We start from the raw sequence: 25,039 nt of genomic DNA on the forward strand, positions 1-25,039 counted from the left end.
CAGGGAGGCCGGAGCTGGAATCGAACCCCGTACCTCTGCACTGTGAAGCCGACATGCTAACCACTGGACTACCGGGCCGCCCTTTCCTGTATTTCTTTTTTATTAAATCACATTTTAATTACAATATGATGAGAAGTATACGACAAAGAGTGTAGTCTACATTTTTTTGCATCCCCCTCCCCCCCCCTCCTCCCCCACAGGCTCATTCACTGACCCTTCAGCCGAAGGTTTGTCTCGGGAACGAGCGAGGGAGCGTGACCGCAGTCGGCCGCACGAGAGGAGGCATCACTCCTCCGCGGGGGAGAAGCAACGTTACTACTCCTGCGAGCGTTACGGCTCCAGGGAGACGAGCCACACCAAGTCCGCCGGCCCGAGCCGCTCCACGTCTCCGGGAGAGGGACAAGACACCGCCATCCTTAAACAAGTGAGTTACTCGCTGTTCAGGGCGGGGTTGTCATTTGGATAAGATTATGGATGGTCACTTATCCCCCCCCCCCCCTCCTCTCCCCAGCACGGTAGCACCGGGAGTAAACCCGCCCCCACTGGTTCAAGCACACCAGGCCGCGGTCGCAGGCAGCTGCCCCAAACTCCCCTGACTCCTCGTCCCGCCGTGGCCTACAAGACGGCAAACTCCTCCCCCCTGTCTTCCGCCGCCAGCGCCACTCCGGCCGGACAGCACACTCGCGCCGGCCGCGGCCTTTTTTCAGAACACGAGTGCCCGCGCGGGGACGGCGACCGCTCCCCGATACCGGTCACCCGCATCGGTTCCGACCCGAATTTAGAGCGGCAGCTGCAGGGAGCTTCTCCGCAAGCGCTGGCGGAAGAAACGGAAGACTTCCAGGACGCCGTGAGCAGCCAAGCACACTCGGCCAGATCCGGCGCCTCCGCAACCGCCTCGTCTTCTTCCCACGCCGCCGCCGCCGCCGCAGCGGCGTCCGCGCAAGGGCGTGCGGACGTGGTCCCCAATGGGTACCACTTCACCTTTGGGGTCAACTCTGCGTCAAACAGCCGAGCGACGGGAAGCCTCAGGGAGAGAGAAGACGAGGACTGGTGCTAACACGCGAGGATACCCGAGCGGCGTTTCTTACCCGCCGATGAAGAAGCGGCTCGTCCGCGTTGCTCATGTCAGGGGTCGCGTGAGCCGGTCAAAGGTCGGCAGGCTCGGAATGAGGGGAAAGTGGGAAGCGGCCTGTCCAAAGTGCCGTCAAAGGCCGCCGAAGGAAAACGGAACGCTGACGTTAATCGACCCAAAACGGATTTTGAAGACCTTTCAGTATTTTTGCCTTGGTCGGTGGGGTTGAAGTTGAAAAGCCAAAATCTTGAAGAGCAACTGTTCTGTTTTACAAGCGTTTAAAATGCCTCATTCTTGATCTACCTGGATGTTATATTTTGTCTTGACATATAAGGGCACGGCTTTCCACGTGACGGAATTCTTCAAAAGGGCCAAGGTGATTTGATGTCGGTCTTGGAAATTTTTCCGATTCCTGCAAAGATCAACGAGTGTCGCTTTGAGGCAAAAGAAACACACGTGAGCCATTTTTATGGTCAAGTTGGGGCTTGGGGGTGTGTGTGGGGGGGGGGCGCACGCAGGGACTTGGACAAGAATTTTACATGTGGCCGAATACTAAGTGCCTCATTTTACAAGATATGTGAGCAGGAGTCTGGCGTCTTTGAGTGGGTGGTCTGTGTTGAACGCACAGTCAGGCAGGTAAGTCGCGGGATGTTGACTACCGGAAAATATCGAGTTGTTTGGCGCTGTTGTGATGGTCTCGATTAAAAAAAAAAAAAAAAAACCCAAACATTTTTATATACCGAGTCTTGTAGTTGGTGAATCCAAACTAAAGATCCAAAGTAAGCAAAGTAGTGCATGCCGAGGTCTTGAACGTGTCCAAATTGTGTCTGTACTTTATTCAAGGGTGTGTACTAAGCCATCTGCCTTTTTTCTTCAAACACACTGCCAGTCAATCGCTAAGATATCGTCTGTCGAAGGACAAAAGTGCCATTTTTACACGATCAAAATGTCGGAAATAAATGTCCTCCAGCAGACTCCTAGTCGGGAGATGCTCATAGCTTTTTTTTTTTTAAAATTCCTCCCCATCAGCCCACAGGATGCCCCAAAGAGTGAAATAACTTCCACACAAACACGACCACGACACAATTGCTCTTTCAAGGCACGGTGGGTAAACTTTCAACCGCAGGGCTCACCAACAATCCGGTCCACGGACGTGAGGGACGCCCTCGGGACCGTTGCATGCATGCTTCACCTCTTCAATTGTCATGAGTATATTAAAAAAAAAAATGGATGCTGGATTTTCTCTATTCAACTTGACGTACACGTCCACATACAGTCTGACCAAATTGAGACGGCAAGCACAATTTCATTTGCAGGCCCTACGCCCAAATGCGGGCCCCTTGCTCAAATTGTGTCTCCCCCCCCCGTATAGAATTGTTATTCCGTTCTGCATTTCGGAAGGGGACGGCCCCGCATACTCACCGCCCAGATCTCAGGGTATATGGGTCCGAATAGTTTGTCAGACTTCCCAAATAAACGTTTTCTGGATCTACAAACAAATAATTGCCAAGATGTTATGGTTGGCCGGGTGAAGTATGAGTGAGGGCTTTCCAAAATGAAATCATGCACAAATATGGAATTTGTACTTTTCCGAGCAATCGGGCATGCTTCTTCCACAAGCCCATCGGATCGATGGGCCTACACGAGTTCGAACGATACCTCAACTGTCGATGAAAGGCTTTTAGATTGGATTTTTTTTTTGGAGGGGGCGGGCGTGTCAAAATCTTCCATGTGGGAAATTGAGCAATGTGATAAATGTGAGCGCCTCCAACATCTTTTTGATTTTATCCACAAGCGCTACTATTGGATCGTGGACAAATGGGTGCGTTCAAAGGGTGTCACATGTCACATTATTTAGGTGGGTTCGGTCTCCCATTTTCCAGTGTCCTCATCTCACACCACCCGAAATCATTTCCAATTGCTTTGTAGGGTTGCCCGTGTCACAAATACTTGTTTCGTTCTTATAATGATTGGCCATCACCCAGTATGGCTCTAGGGATGTGTTGGATTTGAAACAGGGTGTCAAATGTCTTCGGTCTTCATTTATTTTGGCTTCCCCCCAATGGACGTTTCCTGTTTGCATGTTTTTTTTTCAAAGGAACGTGCATGTGCAAAAGTGAAAGAAAAAAAAGGTTTGACTTTAATACATCCATGACTTTGACGCTCTACACAGCCAGTGTGTAAACTTGATGAACTTGAATACCATCGTCACAACGTTTCCACCAGTCCCCCCCCCCTTCCTCAGAAAAAGTGCAAATGTTCTTGCAGAGTGGTTCTAAAGTGTCTCAATCCTTCGCTGCCTGATCTCTTACTCGACTGTCTCCTGCGCAGTCAGTCTGTTCCGATTTTTGTATGAGCATAAATTATTGAATAAAGAAGAACGATTATGACATGGCTGTATTGCATTCCGAAAGATTCATTATGACAGTAGCGGTGTATTTGCGTTCTGCCACCCGGAAGTTTCCTGGCAGGCATTTATGAATGACAAATATACCGAATTGGATGATAGTAAAATATCGAAGAAATACAGAGTTCTGATTGGCCACATAGGAGAGCGTGGGCGGGTCTTGTCCGGCTTCTTCGTTCTATGTGGCCGAGGGAGGGCAAAACAGATGCCGGCTGTGGGGGAGGAGGAAACGACCGGACAGGTGGAAAAGACCCGTGGTTTTGTTTTCAATCAATGACGAGCACACTTTTATGTCCATAAGGCACTTTGGCACCGTCATCCACGAAAGAGATGCTGTGCTGGGTGTCTCGGTGGACACTTTGCCTCCTCGGGGTTCTGACCATATGCAGAGGCACCCCCGGAGATTTCCCAACCTTGATTGATTCCGAAGGAGAGTCTGGCTCCGGAATGCTGCACACCGGTAAGAAAAGTCTCAATAATATCCGACTCCTAGTATAGCGCAGACGGAATGATATCATTGAATTCCTCATTCGAATGCTTTAAAACTCACGAGTCCTAAAATGACAGAAATGTCTCAAGCATGCGATTTAATAATTAAGTGTTGACTTGAAATGACTTTATTTGTAATGACGTTCAAAGGACGTCGGCTAAAAGATGGCTCGGTTATTAAATATCACACAGCAGCGTTTTATTTTTATATTTATTTATGTAACTTTGTAAGCATATTTGCTCTGCTTTTAGAACAATACAATATATCAAATTGAGGCTGGGCTGTGTGTGTGTACTCTGATTTAACAACTTGTCTAGTGTCTGTTGTAAAATTGTGAATTTGGGCGGTGCAATTTTCACTTGAAATTTTTACCAGAATCCTCTACTATATAACCTAGAACCAGTCGTGTTGGTAAAATGGCATTCTTGACACACGTGTTGACACACTGGTAGGGTTTGGTTGTCAACTTTACCTCTCATGCGCCACTAACAGTTGTGATGTTTGCTCAAATGTCAGCAGATGGTGAGTTTATATATACTGTATATATATATATCCGTTAAGTGCAACTTCAAGCTCTACGATGCAAAGCAAAAGCAATTTGTCAACAACACCTGGGCCCCGAGCTCGCCTAAGAGGGACTGATGCAAAGTGGAAAAGGTGTTCTGTGGTCTAATGAGTCCACGTTTCAAAATTTGTTTTTGGAAATTGTGGACCTGGTCTCCTTTAAGCCAAAGAGAAAAAGCGCTGTTGTGAAAAAGACGGTTGCGGATTCCTCATTAACGCTCTAAAACCTCTGAATAAAAATAAAAACAAAATACCCAAATGTCTATTCATTTCCTATTAGACAGTGAATAGGATTTCCCATTGACGGCTAGCATTAGCAATGCTAGCGTTTCTCAAACCAAATCTAGTATGTCTTGTATTTAAGTATACGTTGTCGGTAATTCCTTTTGTTGTGTGTTTAGTTTTACAGTAAAGTCAAAGTGGCGCGTCAATAAACGGCCGAAAGCATGCGCAAGTAGGGTAGAATAACACGCGGTGCACGCTTGTATGGATGGAGTCTTCTCATGCATGCGATCACGTTGCCAATTTTGTCCGCAGAAACGGGCGGCAAATCCAATCCGTACGTATCGCATCCGATGGAAGGATTTCCGTGTGCCATCTCCACTAATTGAAACACAACAATCCCGGCGGCTCGGCTCTCTCATCGCCGTTTGTTTTCTCGGGATTGTTGACGCAGTGACACAAGTGCACATGCTTTTGGGTTTACATTGTGTTGACCTTCTATCATCATTTCGCGACCTGCTGAAATTGATCTCGGATTGGCACCGCGCCAGGCGCCTTGGTGAGTTGCGTCTGAATTCCACAGCGGCCCGCTGTTTGTTTTGCCGCTCGCTTTGCATCTTTTGAGTGTCATCGTTTTGTTATATGGCTAACGGATGGAATGAGACTCATAATTACTGAACCCTTGTCCTCTGCTCAACATTAGCATCTTCTGTGTAGCTGTAGTCTGATGGTGATGTCATAACGGGTATTATGACCCCCTGACGGTCCGTTTTCACTTGCTGCCGATATACTTTGGTTATTGATAAGTTGTCAATAGAAACGAACACTTTTTACAAGTCAGCGCAATGTTGAGAGCTGCTGTTGCTCTGTCAAAAAGTGAATGAACAACATTTTATTGCTGGTAATACATCTTTATGGTGTCAAAGCAACTTAGATTTGACTTCATATCACATTATTATTATTATTATTGGCATCATCGGCAAGACCATAAATCTTTTCTTCTGTCTGGATTGAGTCTGTGTTTCTCAAGCCGAAGGCCTCAGCAACAGTCTGAACAGATGTGGACTGAATCATAGTTTTTAGGGGACGGGGGGGGGGGTTCAACATTGTTTTCATTTCAAGGAGAGCGACTCATAGAAATGCATTAATTTTTTTCCCCCAATAGATGTTCTCTACACTTCTCACGACCTGAAAGTTCATATTTTCCTTTTTTTTTTCCTGCTATGCATACTCCATGACCTCAAAATAAATGAATAATCCCCCCCCCAAACATCAAAAACACTCACGGGATACTTTTAAGAGTGGTGGATAAATAAGATACTTTATCAAGTGGATATATTGCAAATCAAGCCAATGAAAACAAGTTTGTCGTTGTTGGCAACGCAATGGATGACAGAACGCTGTAATGGTCTGTTTCACTGTCAGGAAAAAACAAAACAAAAAACACAAGCTTTGGGATAAAAGCCATGTAATGCCGGACATTTATTATAAAGTGGCCAGTCTTCAAACAACTGTCGAAATGCAAATGTATTTGTTAAAAGAAAAGATAAATCACATAAATGTTTGCACCATTCATGTGAACTATGACCTGCGCAACTCATAAACAACAAATAACTTAAAAAAAAAATATATATAGATATATTAATCAAAAAAGGGATCTCATAGTTGACAGGTAAAGCCTACTCAACATTACCCCCGTCTGACTCTCTCGCTCATTGCGTCAGACATGATTCGAATCAGTTTTAAACAATACCTCAATGTGAGTCTTACCTACCTTCGGGAAGTTTGATTATGTCTGGCAACCGAGGAGGAAAATTGATGTAGAAAAAAAAATGTCTCGACTCTATAACCATTCATTCATTCATTCATCTTCCGTACCGCTTGATCCTCACGAGGGTCGCGGGGGGTGCTGGAGCCTATCCCAGCTGTCTCCGGGCAGTAGGCGGGGGACACCCTGAATCGGTTGCCAGCCAATCGCAGGGCACACATAGACGAACAACCATTCTCACTCACACTCACACCTAGCGACAATTTAGAGTGTTCAATCAGCCTGCCACGCATGTTTTTGGAATGTGGGAGGAAACCGGAGCACCCGGGGAAAACCCACGCAGGCCCGGGGAGAACATGCAAACTCCATACAGGGAGGCCGGAGCTGGAATCGAACCCGGTACCTCTGCACTGTGAAGCCCACGTGCTAACCACTGGGCTACCGGGCCGCCCACTCTATAACCAGTGAACTTCAAATGATTACATAACGGCGTGTTTTCAGTTTCCAGCAAACGCCAATCGGAGTCAAATCCAGCAGATGGCACCCGATTTTGACAACGTATCATAATTGCTTCTGTTTTCTTACCAAGTGGTGTTAATGGAACGCCGACATTTTCTTTTTAACGCCGTCGCTCAACTTTTATCACCGGCTGATTTGCAGCGTATAGACGTAAAACATGATTTTTGTTATTTCCACTGTTTTTAATTGAGAACAGCTGTAGCATAAAACCCGTACCATTAAATGAGTTAAACACTCGTATGCACGCATATGTGCCCCCCCACCACCACCACACACACACACCACTTGCAAGCACTTACAAAGATAAATACTTGATTCGTGAAAACCCATTTTGACATTTTGTCAAGTCTAGTCGGTCTATAAAGAAAAAAAGTGAGACTCAATAACAGTTGACATGAAAATGAAAGGCGGCGGGCTGAGCCAAGCCAGATCAAAAACTCGGCGGAGTGAGCCTATGATGTCATGGCCAGGATAATACCAGCTGCATGCCCCGGGCATCTGCATCCAATGAAATAACAAAATGGTGGCTCTTGTTGGACCGCAGAGCCACCCCCCCCCCCTCCCCGAGCCCATTAATTTGGATAATAAACTTGTAGTATGCGATACAATGTTCCAAGTTAAGTGTAAAAAGCAGATGGAGAACCGTCCTCACCTTGTTTGCTCTATGTGGAATTTGCATGATCTCCCTTTGCCTGCGTGGGTTTTCTCCGGGTGCTCCAGTTACCTTCAAAATCATCTTTATCTACTGTCTTCATTCTTAATTTATTGTTGTATGGATTATTTTTGCTCCGTGTACAGCACTTTGTACACAACGGTACACAACGGCTATGATAGCGTTTTGCCTGGGTGTTCCAGCCTAGCTGGGTGTTCCATTTTTTTTTTGTTTCAGTCCTGGCGGTAACATCAGTGCTCACCGTGCATGGTGGTCGACGGTGGAAGCTTTTCCGCACACCTCACGGATTAGACAAGTTATTTCGAAGACGTGACATTTTAGATGACGTTTTGCCCCGGGGGGCAACAAAGCAAATCAAAAATCAAAACCTGCCCGAGGAATCGATGACAGGCAAATTTGACGCTTACAAGACATTGTGCGAAAAGAATGCTGTTCAGTCACGGCTGATTCTTGCAGACGATGTCATATTGCCGCTGATTTATGGAGCTGTTCAAAATGATTTCACACCCTCCCTCCGGCTCCCCCAGGATGATGTTTTCGCCATTAAAGTGACTTACGGCCAATGTAAAAGTACAGTGAGTGACATGTCAAAGCATTTTCGAGGCAAACTCACATGTGCGGCTCTCCATTACCGTGTCTTGAAGACACGATCCTGCAAATGCAATGCGACTTTGCGGCGATAAACCTCCGGGGTGGGATTTCCTTCCCACTTCCTTAGTATAGTCGGTGCTAACATCATGTTGAATTTATTTTTCCCCCGTGACTGGTTCCAGCGTTCTTAAGCAGTACTTTGCAGAATGCGTCGATGGCCAAAAAGAGGGAAGAATATGGCAGGAAGCAGGGACTGTCTCTGTTTATCGTCTTAAATGGTGATTAGACGTCATGGCCAACTCATGAGACCTCGTTCAAAAATGGAGTTTCAAATTTCGGTTTTTGAAACGAAGGCATAGGGTAAAAAAAAAAAAAATTCTCATGGTGTACATAAAATGCCTTAGACACATACAGTAGATAATCATCCATGAGAACTACTACATACTGAAAAGTGTAAGATGAAAAGGCCATCAATCAAAACATGACAAGACGCGCCCCTTAGCGAACATTTGGATTGAAGTATGTTCCTGGAAAGAAATGACGCTCCTTTCTCCCTCCGGGACATTTACTTTTTGTGCCGTTGCAGTCGAGTGCATGTTGAAGATTTCCGCGAGCCGGACTCGTCCGCTGATCCACCCGGGCCTTGTTACAAACACATCTGTAATCTCCATCTGGGGCATTTGCTGTACTTCCTCCAGTCCTCCGCTAGACTCTGAAACCTGTTAATAGGCCAGTCTTCACGGTGGGACGCTGGCAACGATAAAGCCTTTGTGGGAGCCTTGCTTTTTTTGTTAAGATAAGATAAGATATCCTTTATTTGTCCCACACTGGGGAAATTTAGAGCCTCCAGCGGCAAGAATGTAGGTAGAAAGAAGAAAGAAGAAAAAAAACCAACAACCACCGTTCAATTAATTAGTTAATTAATTGACTAATTAATTAGTTAATTAAGTAGTCAATTAATTCATTCATCTTCCGAGCCGCTTGATCCTCACTAGGGTCGCGGGGGGTGCTGGAGCCTATCCCAGCCGTCTCCGGGCAGTAGGCGGGGGACACCCTGAATCGGTTGCCAGCCAATCGCAGGGCACACGGAGACGAACAACCATTCGCACTCACACTCACACCTAGGGACAATTTAGAGTGTTCAATCAGCCTGCCAGGCATATTTTTGGAATGTGGGAGGAAACCGGAGCACCCGGAGAAAACCCACGCAGGCCCGGGGAGAACATGCAAACTCCACACAGGGAGGCCGCAGCTGGAAGCGAACCCGGTACCTCTACACTGTGAAGCCGATGTGCTAACCACTGGACTACCGGGCCACTACCGTTCATTTAATTATCTAATTAATTAATCTAATTAATTAATTAATCGAATTATCGAATTAATTAATTAGTTACGTCAGCATCAGAATGTGGAACAATTACAGGGTGGGGCATCCTGGTTACGCGGCCAGTCCACCAAAGGGTTACAACTCGTCGGGCCACTGGAATAAACCGACGCAAAAAAAAATATATATATCGCCCAACAGTTGACATTGATGTTGAAAATGAATGCGTTCATTTTCATCCCTGTAATCATTCCTTCAAGTCTTCTCTCACCTTCTTCATGTGATGAGGAGCACTTTGCATAATCCCCAAAAGATGTTCTTTCTTTTTTTTTTTAAATTCCTCAAAGCTGCAGCTCTGAGCAGGAAATAGCATATTTGCTACCCCATTATTTATGCTCAATGGTAAAACAGTGTGACGTTCCTTGGCATCGGGGAAAGGAAAAAAACTCAAACCTTAAACAGGATAAAGTATACCCGGTGTCCTCTGAGCTTTTAAAGTCAATGAGTCCATAAGTGGTTTTCCGCTTTTTAGTAAGTGGTCTGTTCACAGCGTGCTAAGCTCGACAGTATGTTGGAATTGCCCGCAAGTGATCGTCTTTAGCATGTGTTTGCCACCTGGGTCTCGTGACTGTGACGGAGAGCAGATCTCTGGAAAAGCAGCACTTCAATTGAACGCATCTCAACATCAACTGCAGTAACAACTCAGAACTTTCATCTCTTTTTTTTCGGAGGTTGAACTTTCTGGTTCATATTTCATTTTATTCTCACGCAAGCTGGAAGCTTCCCAAGCGTATTCTGAAAACGGCCAAGTTCATCAAAAGCCGCATCATTCTTCAACTTGCAATCCATATTCTTGACCCGAGAGTCTTTGGACAATTGAGATACTCCTCTTCCTGATTTAATTAATCAATATGAGTTTGCAGAAAGTCCCGGACTTGATCTGAAAAAGATGTTTGAAAATTCTGTTCTCGCCACCTTGCGCAATGTTAAAACGAGCTCCATTCCCCCCCCCCCCCACGTTCATTCCCAGTGCACGTTCAAAGTATACTGACCATTCATTCATTCATCTTCCGAGCCGCTTGATCCTCACTAGGGTCGCGGGGGGTGCTGGAGCCCATCCCAGCCGTCTCCGGGCAGTAGGCGGGGGACACCCTGAATCGGTTGCCAGCCAATCGCAGGGCACACAGAGACGAACAACCATCCACGCTCACACTCACACCTAGGGACAATTTAGAGTGTTCAATCAGCCTGCCACGCATGTTTTTGGAATGTGGGAGGAAACCGGAGCACCCGGAGAAAACCCACGCAAGCCCGGGGAGAACATGCAAACTCCACACAGGGAGGCCGGAGCTGGAATCGAACCCGCTACCTCTGCACTGTGAAGCCCACGTGCTAACCACTGGACTACCGGGCCGCCGTATACTGCCCAAACGATGCCATTTTTTGTCCACGTGTTATTGTGCAACAAATTCATTTTGGCCGTTTATTGAACCGCTCTTTCTCCCTCCAGATGAGGTGAACATTCTGCGGGAGTTTTCCATTCGGTTCGCCAAGAGCGAAAACACCTCCGTGATTGTGGAGGACGGCAGGTGCCCCGTCCTCCAGGTGGGGCACTACTCCATCTTGGCTCTCCCTCTCTCGCAGCTCTTCACTGAAGGGTATGGCTTCATCTCTTGCTGCAAGTCGTCTTAACTCATCGTCAGTGTGTGTGTATGTGTGTGTGTGTGTGTGTGTGTGTGGTTATGATTTGATCAACGTTAGAACTGCTTCAGCTGGCTAAATGTTCTTATCTGGCTCTTATTGAGATATTTGATGACTCACTTTCAATATTTTTCCAGGTGATCTAGTGCATGCCTAGCCATGTTGCGTTTTCTTATTTTCACTCCCATCTCCGACTGCACCGGCGCCTCTGACATCAAATGTTGCCGTTTAGGTTTGCTGACGAGTTCAGTTTCCTGGTGCAGCTGAAGAGTCCGCAGAGAGTCGAAAGCAGCGTGTTCACCGCGCTGAGCCCGGACGGCCATATCATGCTGCAGCTGCGGATCAGCGCTTTCACCCTCATCCTCACCGGAGCGCAACAACGGCACTACGAGTGAGCCCGATTTTCTTCTTTCGCACCTGGAGTCTGGAGAACCTGCCCATGCAGGATCCTCCAAAGGCATCATGCCCATCCATCCATCCATCCATCTTCTACCGCTTATCCCGGGGCCGGGTCGCGGGGGCAACAGCTTTAGCAGGGAAGCCCAGACTTGCCTCTCCCTAGCTACTTCTTCCAGCTCTCCCCGGGGGATCCCGAGGCGTTCCCAGGCCAGCTGGGTGACATAGTCTCTCCAGCGTGTCCTGGGTCTTCCTCGGGGTCTCCTCCCGGTGGGACATGCCCGGAACACCTCACCAGGGAGGCGTTCAGGAGGCATCCGAATCAGATGCCCAAGCCACCTCATCTGGCTCCTCTCGATGTGGAGGAGAAGCGGCTCGACTCGGAGCCCCTCCCGGATGACCGAGCTTCTCACCTTATCTCTAAGGGAGAGCCCGGACACCCTGCGGAGAAAACTCATTTCGGCCGCTTGTATCCGGGATCTCGTTCTTTCGGTCACGACCCATAGCTCGTGACCATAGATGAGGGCATCATGCCGTCATGCATCAAGCTGTATCTTGGCCACACCTAACCAACGCTCACAAACAGAAACGCTTGCAATATGCTCCAAAAGATGAATTTCAAGGAGTCGTATTCACCAATGATTTTGATCGATGGAGTTCTTAGGTGACGAGCGGATACCCGCACGTCCCAACACGGCCTGCGGCATCGGCGGAGTGATTTAAAGGGGTCGTGATGTGGTCATCACCTTAAGGAGGCCTGAAGGTGTAAAAAGGCTAAATATCCAAATGACCCTTTTCTGTGGCGTTCCCATAAAAAGAAAAACCATGCGAGGGAATGCGCCAAGCCAGATTGCAAAAAATAAAAATAAAAAATAGATGATTGACATTTTATGGTTATAAGGGGCGAAAAACCTACAATGGTTCTTTGCAGCACATTTTCTTCTTTTGAAAACGTCATACAAGATCATCTTGATTCTGCACCAATCCGAAAACTCTTCCTTCCTCAGGTTCCCCATTCGCGATCTGACCGATGGCAAGTGGCACCGCATAGCCGTCAGCGTGTCTGGCCAGCAGGTGGCGATCTTTGTGGACTGCGCTGTGCTGGAGATTGTGGACTGGGTCAACCGGGGGCTGGGGATCAAAACCGATGGACTCTTCATGATCGGCGGCGTCATTGAAGGCTTTGAGACTCCCTTCGAAGTAAGTTGTCTGCAAAAAAAAAAAGAAATATGAATAAGATGAGCGATATATTCGATCATGACGGATGTATCAAATGTTGATGGGGAAAACGGTACCGTTGTGTTTTGATATGATCGTGTGAAACCGTTCCGGCACGGTAGGCTTCCGGATTGACTTCTCAATGATTAAAGGTGAAGCCGCAGGGAGGCATTCATCCATTCTGCTGCTGACAGATGAATTTTTTTTTGGGGGGGGGGGGGTATTTTTGATGTACTGTAGCCTTATTAGCCGCGTGGCATGCACTAGCTTGTCTGAGGTTGGCAAAGCCGTGATACTCCTGCGGGGGTTGGAACTGTGCACACATCAGCCACAACCCGAGACAGAGTGAGATTCCAAAATGAGACCTGGATCAAAACGTTCAACTGCCGAACTCGCCCGTCCGGATTATTTTCCAACATATTCAACCACGCGACAGCCAATTTATCCGTCGATGACGTTGCGGTTGTAGGCCCCTGCAAAGGGTGACCCGGTGTGGCTTCGACATTCACAACCACAAATGGACGGTGGGCCACAAGTGGCCCCCGGGCTGTATTTTGGGCACCCCTGTCTTAAAGTAGATTTTTGTGTCTTGCAGGGCCATCTGCGACAGTTCACCTTCCTGATGGACAACCCGGAGGCTGCTCGGCAGCACTGCAGCCACCACCCGCCGCGCTGCGGTGGGGGCGACGCCTTCAAAGCTCCCCCCTCCCTGCACGATTTTGACGCTTTGGAGGTGAGAAAAGAAGGCTGTTGCACCGGACAATGGAGGGAAATATAGAATGTGAAGAAATGACTCGATCGCAGGCAGAAGCCACAAAAACGGAGCACCCGCGATCCCCAACTATGTGTGGTTTTTGAAGCGCAGTCTGTTTCTTCTCAGATCCTGCCGTTGTCCTCGAATGACCTCGACAAGCCGACGGGGCACCCCGAGGATGAGTTACTGTTCGCCCTTGGACGCACCGTAGGTCCATTTCTCGCATACTTTTTACTCCCGCGTGCCAAATTCACACTTGACCTCCATGAGAATGAAGACTCGGAAATCTTCAATGAAACCAATAAGTGAGTTCAAGTTCACAATGGGGGCGGCCCGGTAGTCCAGTGGTTAGCACGCTGGCTTCACAGTACAGAGGTACCGGGTTCGATTCCAGCTCCGCCCTCCCTGTGTGGAGTTTGCATGTTCTCCCCGGGCCTGCGTGGGTTTTCTTCGGGTGCTCCGGTTTCCTCCCACATTCCAAAAACATGCATGGCAGGCTGATTGGACGCTCTAAATTGTCCCTAGGTGCGAGTGTGGGTCCGAATGGTTGTTCGTTTCTGTGTGCCCTGCGATTGGCTGGCAACCGATTCAGGGTGTCCCCCGCCTACTGCCCGGAGACGGCTGGGATAGGCTCCAGCACCCCCCCGCGACCCTAGTGAGGATCAAGCGGCTCGGAAGATGAATGAATGAATATTTCTCCTCCATTAAGGTCTGCTGTTTTTGTCTTTTGGTTGCGTAACATTTCTGACCCAGGGCCGTATTCCGGAGGTTTCCTGACTTTGATGCATATTCTGGTGTGAGGCCACCGGCCCCTTGACAGGTGGTCTCGGTAGGGTAGACTTGAGCCTAGAGCGGCTAATGCGTACTCCTCCGGTGTGCATCGAAGATGTTAAACCACATTATTTTTTTTTTTGAGGGGGGGTAGAAAGTCTGACTTGTATGTGTTTTACTTGTGCGAGCATGATGTCACGTTTTGGCTAACCGGACGATGCTCGGCCACCGCGCTTTGATGGAGGACAGCGCGGCCACAGGACGAATGATTAATCCAGAACTGGTTGATCAACAATACAAACGTACGCTTTCATTTGTTACGCTCTTCTTTTCATTTGCTCGTTTCCTTGTGCTTGCTTTTGCGACCAAGTTGCCCGTGGGGCAAGCTGGTGAAAGCCAAGAGGTCAGCGCCGGGTCAAAGTCATCTCGCCGGGTCGTAAGGAGAGTGGGATTAGAGCGCTTAGCCTGTGGTCATCTCTTGGCAGCCTCCAAGACTATATTACGGATTGTCAGCGGTGAACTTTGGTTCTGGTACACGTCACATCACGTCGGCGCTGACTGTGGACTTTCAGCCCGACCCACACTCGGCTTTAAATGTTTCCCCAAAACGGAGAGATATCAATCATTATTTTTATTAGCTCATGACATTTCGTGCTAATGTTTGAGAAAACAAATTATTTCCCGGCAACAGAAGGCTGAGATGGAGGAGATATGCTGGCGCGCCTTTGACGATTGCATGACAGTTGCAGGGGGGGCGGTTTGCCTGCATGAATTTCTATGAAAATTGCTGCAGCGATTACGACGTATTTTGACTTCAAAATGACCTCGCTCGGGCTGGTCAGAGACTGCGAATGGGCCGAGCTCTAGTCAGACACCCCCCAGAATTACTCAAAGAATTCCTTTTTTAAGATTACATTGAGGAAAGTGCGGGTTTCATCCAGATCTTCAAGATGCCACGCTTGAGAACGCTCTGTACACTGTCAGGCTTTTTCTTTTGGGAGCCAATCGCCATCCATCATAAGTAACGCCTGACCTCTGCGGGGGAAAAAAAAAAAACGACTGCCCCTATTGTGAAATAATTACAGGCGAGGTCCTCAAATGACCAAGTACGAGAGGAAGTGGCTTGTTGACAGAATCTGTCGCGTGGATAATGAAAAAAAAAAAAGATGAATTGAAAGGAAAATAATGATTTCGCCTGTTTCACCGCACTTCACTGAATGATTTAGTCCAGGCGATCTTTGCGGGATTGAACATCCGCAGGCTTAAAAGGGAAATCAACCCCTCGAAATTGTTGTCCAATGGAAAGGTCCGATTTTTCTTTGTTTTTTTTTTTTTCTTGCCTTGCCAGTGCCCAAAAACGCACGTCTCGAGTTTTTTTTTTTCCACTCTGAATCCGCTTTCCTCTGCTCCGGCTCATTTCTCGCGCATTCCTCGCAGGGCACCTCTTTTAAGCTCCTATTACACTTGACTTGAAGTGATACTTGCAAAAGGTTACCACTCAATACTTGACTTAGCGGCGTAAGGGTTCTTTTCTTTTTTTTTTTTAAGCCACTTTAGTAAATCAAGACGTGCGTTTGCCAATGCAAGGTGATATTTAGCGCTCATGTGGATTTTTCTCGGAATGTGCGTATGGTGAATTTCCTTTCCCCTTAATCTTGTCTGGAGATCGTTGCAGCCTTTTGCTTTCAACCGAAACCCGGCCAGGAGGGCACATTTCACATTATCTCATTAGTGGGTCTCTTTGCCCCCTGCCCAAAAAAAAAAAAGAAGGAAAGGTGCAGTCACGGAGTGTATTTCGTCTAAGTTTAGTTCCACCAATAGATCATTCGACTGCAGTGATTGGATTAAAAAGTTGAGTAATTATAAAGAGATGCAAGTTAAATTGTTCCAGATGTGAGAGCAGTTCGTGTTTCTGGAGGGTCTTAAAAAATCCTTCAGATCATTCGATTGTAATGCGCTTTTCATGTATTCATGTTTCCTTCAAATGTGTTTTTTCTGCTTAATTGAATGGAAGAACAACACGTCATTTGCCGTCGCTCTAAGAACTGCTTAGAAATCTATCCAAGTACTTAAAACACGCTTAACTCCAAATTTGTGAAAACCGGACGACCCCAGCTCTTTTTTTTTTTTTTTTTTTTTTTTAGGATTATTTGTTAATGCCTATTGTGTATGGAAGGTAGAATATATGTTTGGTAGCAGTGAAGAGGGGTGTGCACCTTCTGTGGGTGTGTTAAGCGAGCACTGGATCAACCTCTTGTGCTGAGGTCTGCACGTTGCTCTGAATGAAACGCAGCTGAAGTGCAAACCAGAAGCGCGCCGTGTCTCCTCTCCGGTCATGTTCTCTCCTCTGGGATGGTGCCTGGTCCTCGGATGCTTGCTGTTGGATCAAGACGGGCGCTATGTGCAGGGCCAAAGACGGGTAGGCCTTGAACTGCTTCTAGTTAAGCGCGTTGTGTGAGAGTTGCGCTGAATCGAGAGAGTAGAGGAGGCCAACTGTGTTTTTTTTTTTGTGTGTGTGTAATGCTCTGTGTGTGTTTGTGTGCAAGTCTGGTGTTGACTCGCGGAACGCAAGTTCACCTGTGGAGTTGCGGTGCTGAAATTGTTCTTTGTCGAGTTGTTTTTGCAGGCGTGTCAATTGGGATGCACAGTTGACGGCATCGTCGATGTTTACCCATTTACAGCTCTACTCGACGTTTTTAAGGCCGCAGTGTAAATTATTCCAGAACCCCAACTGTCTTGGACTATTTTCATTGTATAACTGTGGCTAACTGTGGTCATTTTTGGACTTAAAAACAAATTTCTTCTCGTCCATTGCAGCTTTAACTGCATCATGTTCATTTCTGGATCTTCCAAAAATGGACTTCATTGCTTCAAGCGCGTTCACCCAAGGCAGAGTGTTGCGCGTCACTCAACAGAGTTACGCGATTGTGCATAGACGCGGCTAACCGGTGCCACATGGGCCGCGTGCGCGCTGACGTCGACGGTGGCTGCAGTCACTCGCTACTGTTTGGGGTTTGGCCTCGTAAAGCTCTTTGGCCTGAGGCGGAGTCGGCTCACTTTATGTATACAAATATTTCAACGTCCCCCCCCCCACCCACCCACCCCCACACACCTCTCAGGCATGCATGCTTTCCAATCTTCTATCCCCAGAACACCACTGAGGATTTGGCTTCACTCTTTGATCCCAACTAACAGTGGGATTTGGAACATGGGTGGTCCTGCAGAGTTAAAAAAAAAAAAAAAAAAAAAAAAAACATGGCGGCATTAATGTCAGGCTCAACGGAATCACAACAGAAAATCACACGCATGGATGGAGTTAAAAGTTCCTGGTGACAGGACGCCTTTCAACAATGAACTCATTAGCTTTGATGCTAATGATTCCATTTATTGCCAATATCAAAACCGTTTTGAATTTTGCTCAATGACTGAATCCCAACCGGGGTTTTTGTGAGAGATCATCAGGAGTGCCCGGGGATATTTATTCATCACAAATGAAGCATAAAATGCTCTTTTTATGCTTCTATGGCCATGTCATACATACGGCAGAATGTCTTGGCTAACTCAGCTTGGTTCAATGATAAAGGCCCCGTTTTCTCAATCAATTGACACGAGAGAGAGAAAGAGAACATCATTATTTTAGCCGACCTCCTTTTTTTTTTTTTTTTTTAGTGGCGTGAGGTGAGATTGTTCAATGATTTAGGACACCCTGTCCTAAATCATCAGGCCTTTGCTCTCCTTTAGCAGGTCAGCCAATTACTGCTTGCAAGACCAAGCCAGTCTGAATATGTTTGCATACCTGTGTCTTGGCTAGATTTACGGACCTTGTCATTCGATTTAGGCCTTTGTAGCAGCAGGTTTTCGTTGCGCTGTGGCGCATGTGTTTGTATATCCGTGTGCATGTGCGTGCGTGTTGATAGCATTCTTGCCGACGGCACTGTTGCCATTCAATGGGGCCGCCATCAAGTTATAAGAGTCGATCTGTCAGCTGCATGCGTGCTGACGGAGGGATGCGGGTAATAACCATTAACGCCGTCCAGGTGTAGCCTGCCAACATTTCTGCCCTCGTTCTGAATGTCTGGCTTTTCCTGTCGAGATTTGTACAGACGGCGGGTAATGATCATCCTGTTAGGGTATTATCACATACAGGTTGCCATGTAATGTCTTTGACGAGGTCACGGCGGAGCCGGTTTCTTGTATTTTTATTTTTTTTCAATCATCAACATAAATGAATTCCCAGCAACTCGGTTACAGAAGATTTCTCATGACATGTTCTATCGTGTATGTGGACTATTTGTGAGATGCACTCAATAAATAAATAAAGCATGTCATATAGTTAGGTTGGGCGGCCCGGTAGTCCAGTGGTTAGCACGTCGGCTTCACAGTGCAGCGGTACCGGGTTCGATTCCAGCTCCGGCCTCCCTGTGTGGAGTTTGCATGTTCTCCTGCGTGGGTTTTCTCCGGGTGCTCCGGTCTCCTCCCACATTCCAAAAACATGCGTGGCAGGCTGATTGAACACTCGAAATTGTCCCTAGGTGTGAGTGTGAGCGTGGATCGTTGTTCGTTTCTGTGTGCCCTGCGATTGGCTGGCAACCGATTCAGGGTGTCCCCCGCCTACTGCCCGGAGACGGCTGGGATGGGCTCCAGCACCCCCCGCGACCCTAGTGAGGATCAAGCGGTACCTCAGTCAGGTCCGCCTGGCTGTGAGAACAACTTTGGTAATTACTCATTTATAACACAATAGAGACAATTTAGCCGCTACAAGTTTCTACAATCTTGAGGCACGAACGCTGTCTAGAACTAAGAGAAGATGAATGAATGAATGAATATAGTTAGGTTGAAGCTTCAAGTCTGTTCAAATTTATCTGGTGACTTGCATGAGAGCAAAAGGAACACAAGAATGAAACGCAATTTGGATTGTCCAACCTCGGACTGGTCCCAAGTCGATCGCAAGAGGTGTCAAGGGAAATTTAATATGTTAAATTTTTGTGTTGGTGTACACTATAACCTGCTCTAATCCAACTTTCGTAACACAAGCTGAAACATGCTCATCTTTTTTTTTTTTTAATAGCAGAAGAAAGGGAACGCCACTCTTACACAGACTCTTCAGTGAAAATCGGGCTCAAAGAAGTCTTGAAATCCTAAATGGGAATCCGACAGACTGGCAGGAGATAAGCCGAGGGCGGGTCCAGTGTCAGTTTGACAAGCGCGGCAGGCTGGCTGACTGCGTATCGGGATAAGAAAGCATGAAAGGGCCTTTGTTTTCTCTCGAGGCACCGAGGGAGGCTTTTTGGCCTCCCCCCTCCGCCCTTCCTTCACCTCACGCTGACCTGCGGACTTAGCGCGCATCAAGTTTTTATCTCATGATTATTTCATGCATGGCCCTTAATTAAACCTCTTGTTGAATGAGTACCTGAGAGAGTTGATCTTGTGTTCATTCATTCATTCTTTTCTTTTTTTTTGGGGGGGGGGGTTGAAAAATAAAAACACTTTCCAAGCCATCAATAAATCCTGCTGGTTTTTGCTGGCACAACTCTCACCCCGACTGACTGTGGCATCTGTTCTCTCTTGAATTGCTCCCCCCCCCCCCATTCACGTGTGTCCCACCTGGCCTTCAAAATTAATTTCTTCGAACTGCTGCCCGGTAGTCCAGTGGTTAGCACGTCGGCTTCACAGTGCAGAGGTACCGGGTTCGATTCCAGCTCCGGCCTCCCTGTGTGGAGTTTGCATGTTCTCCCCGGGCCTGCGTGGGTTTTCTCCGGGTGCTCCGGTTTCCTCCCACATTCCAAAAATATACGTGGCAGGCTGATTGAACACTCTAAATTGTCCCTAGGTGTGAGTGTGAGCGTGGATGGTTGTTCGTCTCTGTGTGCCCTGCGATTGGCTGGCAACCGATTCAGGGTGTCCCCCGCCTACTGCCCGAAGACAGCTGGGATAGGCTCCAGCACCCCCCGCGACCTTAGTGAGGATCAAGCGGCTCGGAAGATGAATGAATGAATGCTGCAGTATTCTGGCGGAACGCAAAGGGTCACAGGAGTAATATGATCCGATTGTTTGAGCGCCTACCGCATGTTCTCCGTAGTATGCGCTACCCAACAATGTGTCACGGGTGAGCTCCTGCCACGCTCTCGCCTCCTCCCTCTTTCCATACGTGCGTTCGCTGTCGAGCCGTTGTGATTTCCAACATTTCGTATCCTGAACGGCTTCCCTTGCTGTGCGACGGCTTCCTATAAGCCTTCAGCTTCAGGATAAGCGGATCAGAAAATGGATGGATGAATTTATCGCTTTCTGTTGTGATGGCTTTCCCCTTCTCCCAGTCCGTGATGTCATTGTTTCTTCTGCAGTGGTCTGTTTTCTTGTCTGGGGGGGGAAAACTTAAACTTTAATTTAACCATAAGTAGAGAAGATGAACGTCAGAGCGCATGTTAATGCGGACCTTCTTTCTCTTCTTTATCGCTTAGCACGATGCGATGCGGCGACGAGGTGCTTCTCGAGGAGATGGGACCTCGCCCTCGGGAACAAGTCGCCAAGGTGCAGCGGGGCACCTTGTTGTGGATGAGGATACCGAATTCTTGGATCTGACCTTGCAAACCGGCGGACAAATTAATCCTCGGTGGAAGCCTTTCAAAAATGGAATCGGGAGAAACCAGAAGGGGAAGCCCGGAGTGACGTCAAAGCGTCTAGAGGACAACATCACGACGGATAAAAAGGTCCACCCTGCCGGGAGGTCGTCATCGTCGTTTCCAGGAAAACCAACCGGTGACATCATTAATCTCGATGGCAGAAATACCCGCAAAAAGCCGGTCGGGGTATTCACTGTTCCTCCGAAGCTTCCCCGAGGACCCTTTGACTCGAGTGGCGATGGGACCGATTCTTCTCATGTCATCTACCAAAGTCCATCTGTCAGAAAGGCCGAAGAGCGGGACGGACCAACAACCACACGGAACATTTCATACAACAACCATCCAGACAGACTCCAAGGTCAACTTCCAATCAAAAGCAAATCTGGAACCATGAGCATTCCATCGAAAGAAGGAGGCCTGGCCCTGGGTTCGGATGGCAAACTGTATCGTCTGAAGCCTGGACCGCCGGGCAGAATGGGCCCTCCCGGACAAGAGGTAAGTTGCAACGTCATCAAGAATGATTTTGCATCGTAGGAGTCTAGAGAAGCCATTTTGTGTTGCTTTGTGGATGTTCTAGCAAAATTTGGGACTTGGTCCACCCACCCGTTTTCTAAACTGCTCCTCCTCACGAAGGTCGCCAGCCAATCGCGATGGCGCACGTCGACGGACAACCGTCGGTGCTCGAGTCACACCTACGGACAATTTTAAGAGTGTTCCACTAGCCTAGCGTGAATGTTTTTGGAATGTGGGTGGAAACCCGAGTACCCAGAGAAAACCCACACAGGAAGGCCGGAGCCAGAATTGAACCCTGGACCTTTGCGCCGTTCTCTCGAGTATTCACGAGGTTCATTTATCTTTAGGGCTGCGATGGAGAAGCTGGGTGGCCCGGATTTAAAGGCGATAAGGTGAGGGAACATCCTCATATTCACCAATAAATCCATTTAAGGGGAACATTTTTGGGAATCTAAATGCTCCCAATATGCCTTATTGATCATTTGAACTATATCACAGCAGCATGAAATACATTTTGATCAATGCCGAGTTGTGATTCATGAAGGGTAAGATCGGCCCTGAAGGGACTCCAGGGAATAAGGGTGACCGTGGACCACCGGGACCACCGGGTTTACCAACCCTGTACCTGTGGAGGAACACTGCTGAGGAATGGGCCGCCTTCCAGGTACACTACACACCTGGCGGACCAAAATACTATTTTAAAAGTTCTTTTGGTTGCTTCTGCTGGTGGTCTGTGGGTTGTTATTGTACATACTTGGGATTTATCGGCAGTCGATCCCCAAGAGGCCTCTGGATGACAAAATTTGGTGAATTTTCCGTTGTGTCTGCTTCTTGCAGCAAACCGGTTTCTACCAGTTACTCCGTGCCGGTTGGCCTGTAAGTACGCAGGGATGCTAAATTATTTTTTTTCTCTTTTGTAAGCTTCATTGACCATGTTCATACTGTGAGTTTTTAGATTAACGACGGCCCCGCCGGACCACCCGGAGAGATGGGCAAGACTGGCATGCAGGTTAGAAATTGCCACTCGGCGTGATCAAGGTTTAATTCTTGAAATGCTATTCCTGTTTATTTCTACTCAGGGTCCCCCTGGCGAACCTGGCGAGCGCGGGCGACCGGGGATGCCAGGAGAGATGGTAAGCGGCAAATCCATCAATTGATGACGATACGGGAGCTTGATACGTTCTTTCTACATACATTTCTTGCTGCTGGAGGCTGTAAATTTCCCCAGTGTGGGACGAATAAAGGATATCTTATCTTATCTTATCTTATCTTATAACGTATCGGTGTGTCTGCATTTGCGTACAGTATCGTCAGGTGAAATATGCCTCCGGAAATATATTCCAGTTCATCCATCATGCCGCCCTCTGCATAAAAGTGTGACATTAATCATCCACTACAGTGTGTAATATAATGTAGCAAGCCTGAGTGATGGGCTGGTGATGGGGGGGGGGGGGGGTGTCAATCCATCACTTCTTGTTCTCCACCTGTCTTCAAACTGAGTTATTACTCAACACAATCTTCGTGTCAAGACGTTGCGATCCGGGTGATACCTCGTCTGTGTGATAAACGGCTCCACCCGATCTCTTTGACTTGACAACAAGAGTGCGAAGATATGATTTACAGTCACGCCGCTCGAAACAATTCTTCCCCTGCATGGCGAGTTCATTCATGATTTCTGGTTCCGCATGAGTGAAATGTCACAGTTGTCTCAGGTGGCATGTCACGTTACTCGTATATGGTTGATGTTGTTGTTGTCTGAAAGGGTGAGCGGGGCCCCAGGGGTCCTCCCGGAAGAGCGGGGGCCCCAGGCAGAGATGGAGAAAACGGAGAAGACGGTCAGCAGGGGTCACAGGGTGTTGCTGGATCACAGGTATGTACTTTGGCTCCATATGACGTTCAACGTGAAAGCGATTAGAGCAGTGGTGTCCAAACTACGGCCCGAGGGCCGTTTGTCATGGGCTGCAAGGTTAGTTAAAAAAAAAAGCTGAAGGTCGGTAAGAGTGAACTGTTGACCTTTTCTCTATATATGCGATTTATCTTCAAAACACTGCAGTGAATAATGAGTTCAATTTGGAGGCCCAAATAAGTTCTTGCACTTTTCTACTCGATGGCTGATTTATGAAGACGTCAAGTAACTGAAAATCGGTCACCTTACTCCAGTTTGTTCTTTTTTTTTTCTGAATGTGGAGTTGGGATTTGGCGGCTGTTCAGTGCAGAGCAAGATGTATTTTCATTCATTCTTTCATTTTCCGTACCGCTTGATCCTCACGAGGGTCGCGGGGGGTGCTGGAGCCTATCCCAGCTGTCTCTGGGCAGTAGGCGGGGGACACCCTGAATCGGTTGCCAGCCAATCACAGGGCACACAGAGACGAACAACCATTCGCACTCACACTCACGCCCAGGGACAATTTAGAGTGTTCAATCAGCCTGCCACGCATGATTTTGGAATGTGGGAGGAAACCGGAGCACCCGGAGAAAACCCACGCAGGCCCGGGGAGAACATGCAAACTCCACACAGGGAGGCCGGAGCTGGAATCGAACCCGGTACCTCTGCACTGTGAAGCCCACGTGCTAACCACTGGACTACCGGGCCGCCCTAAGATGTTATTTTGTGAGACAGAATTTGGAAAAAGCCTCAACTATTTGCCTTAAAATCCGTACCGGAAAGCTGATGAAATGACCTGGCCAAAAGACAAACAATATGGAATTGCTTTCTTGACCCACACAAAGTGGCCCTTTCATCCTTCCATTTTCCGGCATGCGGCCCTCAAACCCAAAAAGTTTGGACACCCCTGCAATGGAACGACGCGCAGAGATACGTAGCATGTCCAATGTGTTCATGAGAAACTGATTGAATGTCCTATTTTTGAGTGACTTCAGGGCCCGTGGGGCTACCGTGGCGAGCGAGGTTCCAAAGGGGAAAAGGGTGATGAGGTGAGGCCCCAAGTTTTTGCGCAGCCCACTGTCGTAAAAAAAATACCTTTTCTGCCCTTGTGAGAAATGTACACACTTACATTTTTATTACCTCAAATAATATTCTAGCTATTCCATTTTTTTTCCCCTTCCCGCTTTCCCCATAGGGTCTCACTGGTCGAAAAGGCTCAAGAGGGGAAAATGGGAAACCTGGCCAGAAGGTACAAATCTTGCTGGATGTTCACAATGACTATGATTGAACTCTGCATTTTTATATGAATATGTCAAATCTGTTATAAGAGCTGCGGTGATCAGAATATGTAAAATTTTCATGACATGGAAAGTCAAGTCTGTCTTTGCCCATTTTAGGGTTCAGCCGGGTTACCGGGCCCACCGGGTCCTGTCGGGCCGAGGGTGAGTGCCCTTCGCTTGGATATTCCATCACCAGTCAGTAGTTTTCGTGTTTGGAAAAAAAACGAGCTTTTTCCAAGTGATGTTCGAGTCGGTCGAAAGAGATGACGGC

The 25,039-nt window shown here is 47.7% G+C and overlaps 2 protein-coding genes across 13 annotated transcripts in view; both read left to right on the forward strand.

Annotated features, from left to right (window-relative positions):
- The window catches only part of cacna1bb (calcium channel, voltage-dependent, N type, alpha 1B subunit, b), a 54,489-nt gene extending 53,277 nt beyond the window's left edge, over nucleotides 1–1,212 (forward strand). For all 12 annotated transcript variants that reach the window (XM_052051052.1, XM_052051053.1, XM_052051057.1 and 9 more), the window contains 2 exons: nucleotides 201–424; nucleotides 512–1,212. In XM_052051052.1, coding sequence (XP_051907012.1) covers nucleotides 201–424; nucleotides 512–1,057 — 770 coding nt within the window. In that variant the 3' untranslated portion in view covers nucleotides 1,058–1,212. The remainder of the gene's footprint in view (nucleotides 1–200; nucleotides 425–511) is intronic.
- A 2,472-nt stretch (nucleotides 1,213–3,684) lies between these two features.
- Nucleotides 3,685–25,039, forward strand: part of si:ch211-196i2.1 (collagen alpha-1(I) chain) — a 37,533-nt gene continuing 16,178 nt past the window's right edge. The window contains exons 1-17 of the mRNA XM_052051940.1: nucleotides 3,685–3,939; nucleotides 11,141–11,288; nucleotides 11,564–11,722; nucleotides 12,735–12,927; nucleotides 13,541–13,678; nucleotides 13,826–13,910; nucleotides 16,735–16,904; nucleotides 20,932–21,585; nucleotides 21,951–21,995; nucleotides 22,148–22,267; nucleotides 22,441–22,479; nucleotides 22,559–22,612; nucleotides 22,683–22,736; nucleotides 23,366–23,473; nucleotides 24,484–24,537; nucleotides 24,684–24,737; nucleotides 24,886–24,930. Coding sequence (XP_051907900.1) covers nucleotides 3,810–3,939; nucleotides 11,141–11,288; nucleotides 11,564–11,722; nucleotides 12,735–12,927; nucleotides 13,541–13,678; nucleotides 13,826–13,910; nucleotides 16,735–16,904; nucleotides 20,932–21,585; nucleotides 21,951–21,995; nucleotides 22,148–22,267; nucleotides 22,441–22,479; nucleotides 22,559–22,612; nucleotides 22,683–22,736; nucleotides 23,366–23,473; nucleotides 24,484–24,537; nucleotides 24,684–24,737; nucleotides 24,886–24,930 — 2,250 coding nt within the window. The 5' untranslated portion in view covers nucleotides 3,685–3,809. The remainder of the gene's footprint in view (nucleotides 3,940–11,140; nucleotides 11,289–11,563; nucleotides 11,723–12,734; nucleotides 12,928–13,540; nucleotides 13,679–13,825; nucleotides 13,911–16,734; nucleotides 16,905–20,931; nucleotides 21,586–21,950; nucleotides 21,996–22,147; nucleotides 22,268–22,440; nucleotides 22,480–22,558; nucleotides 22,613–22,682; nucleotides 22,737–23,365; nucleotides 23,474–24,483; nucleotides 24,538–24,683; nucleotides 24,738–24,885; nucleotides 24,931–25,039) is intronic.

The sequence above is a fragment of the Hippocampus zosterae genome, chromosome 18 (assembly GCF_025434085.1).
Source record: "Hippocampus zosterae strain Florida chromosome 18, ASM2543408v3, whole genome shotgun sequence".
In the NCBI taxonomy this organism is placed as follows: domain Eukaryota; kingdom Metazoa; phylum Chordata; class Actinopteri; order Syngnathiformes; family Syngnathidae; genus Hippocampus; species Hippocampus zosterae.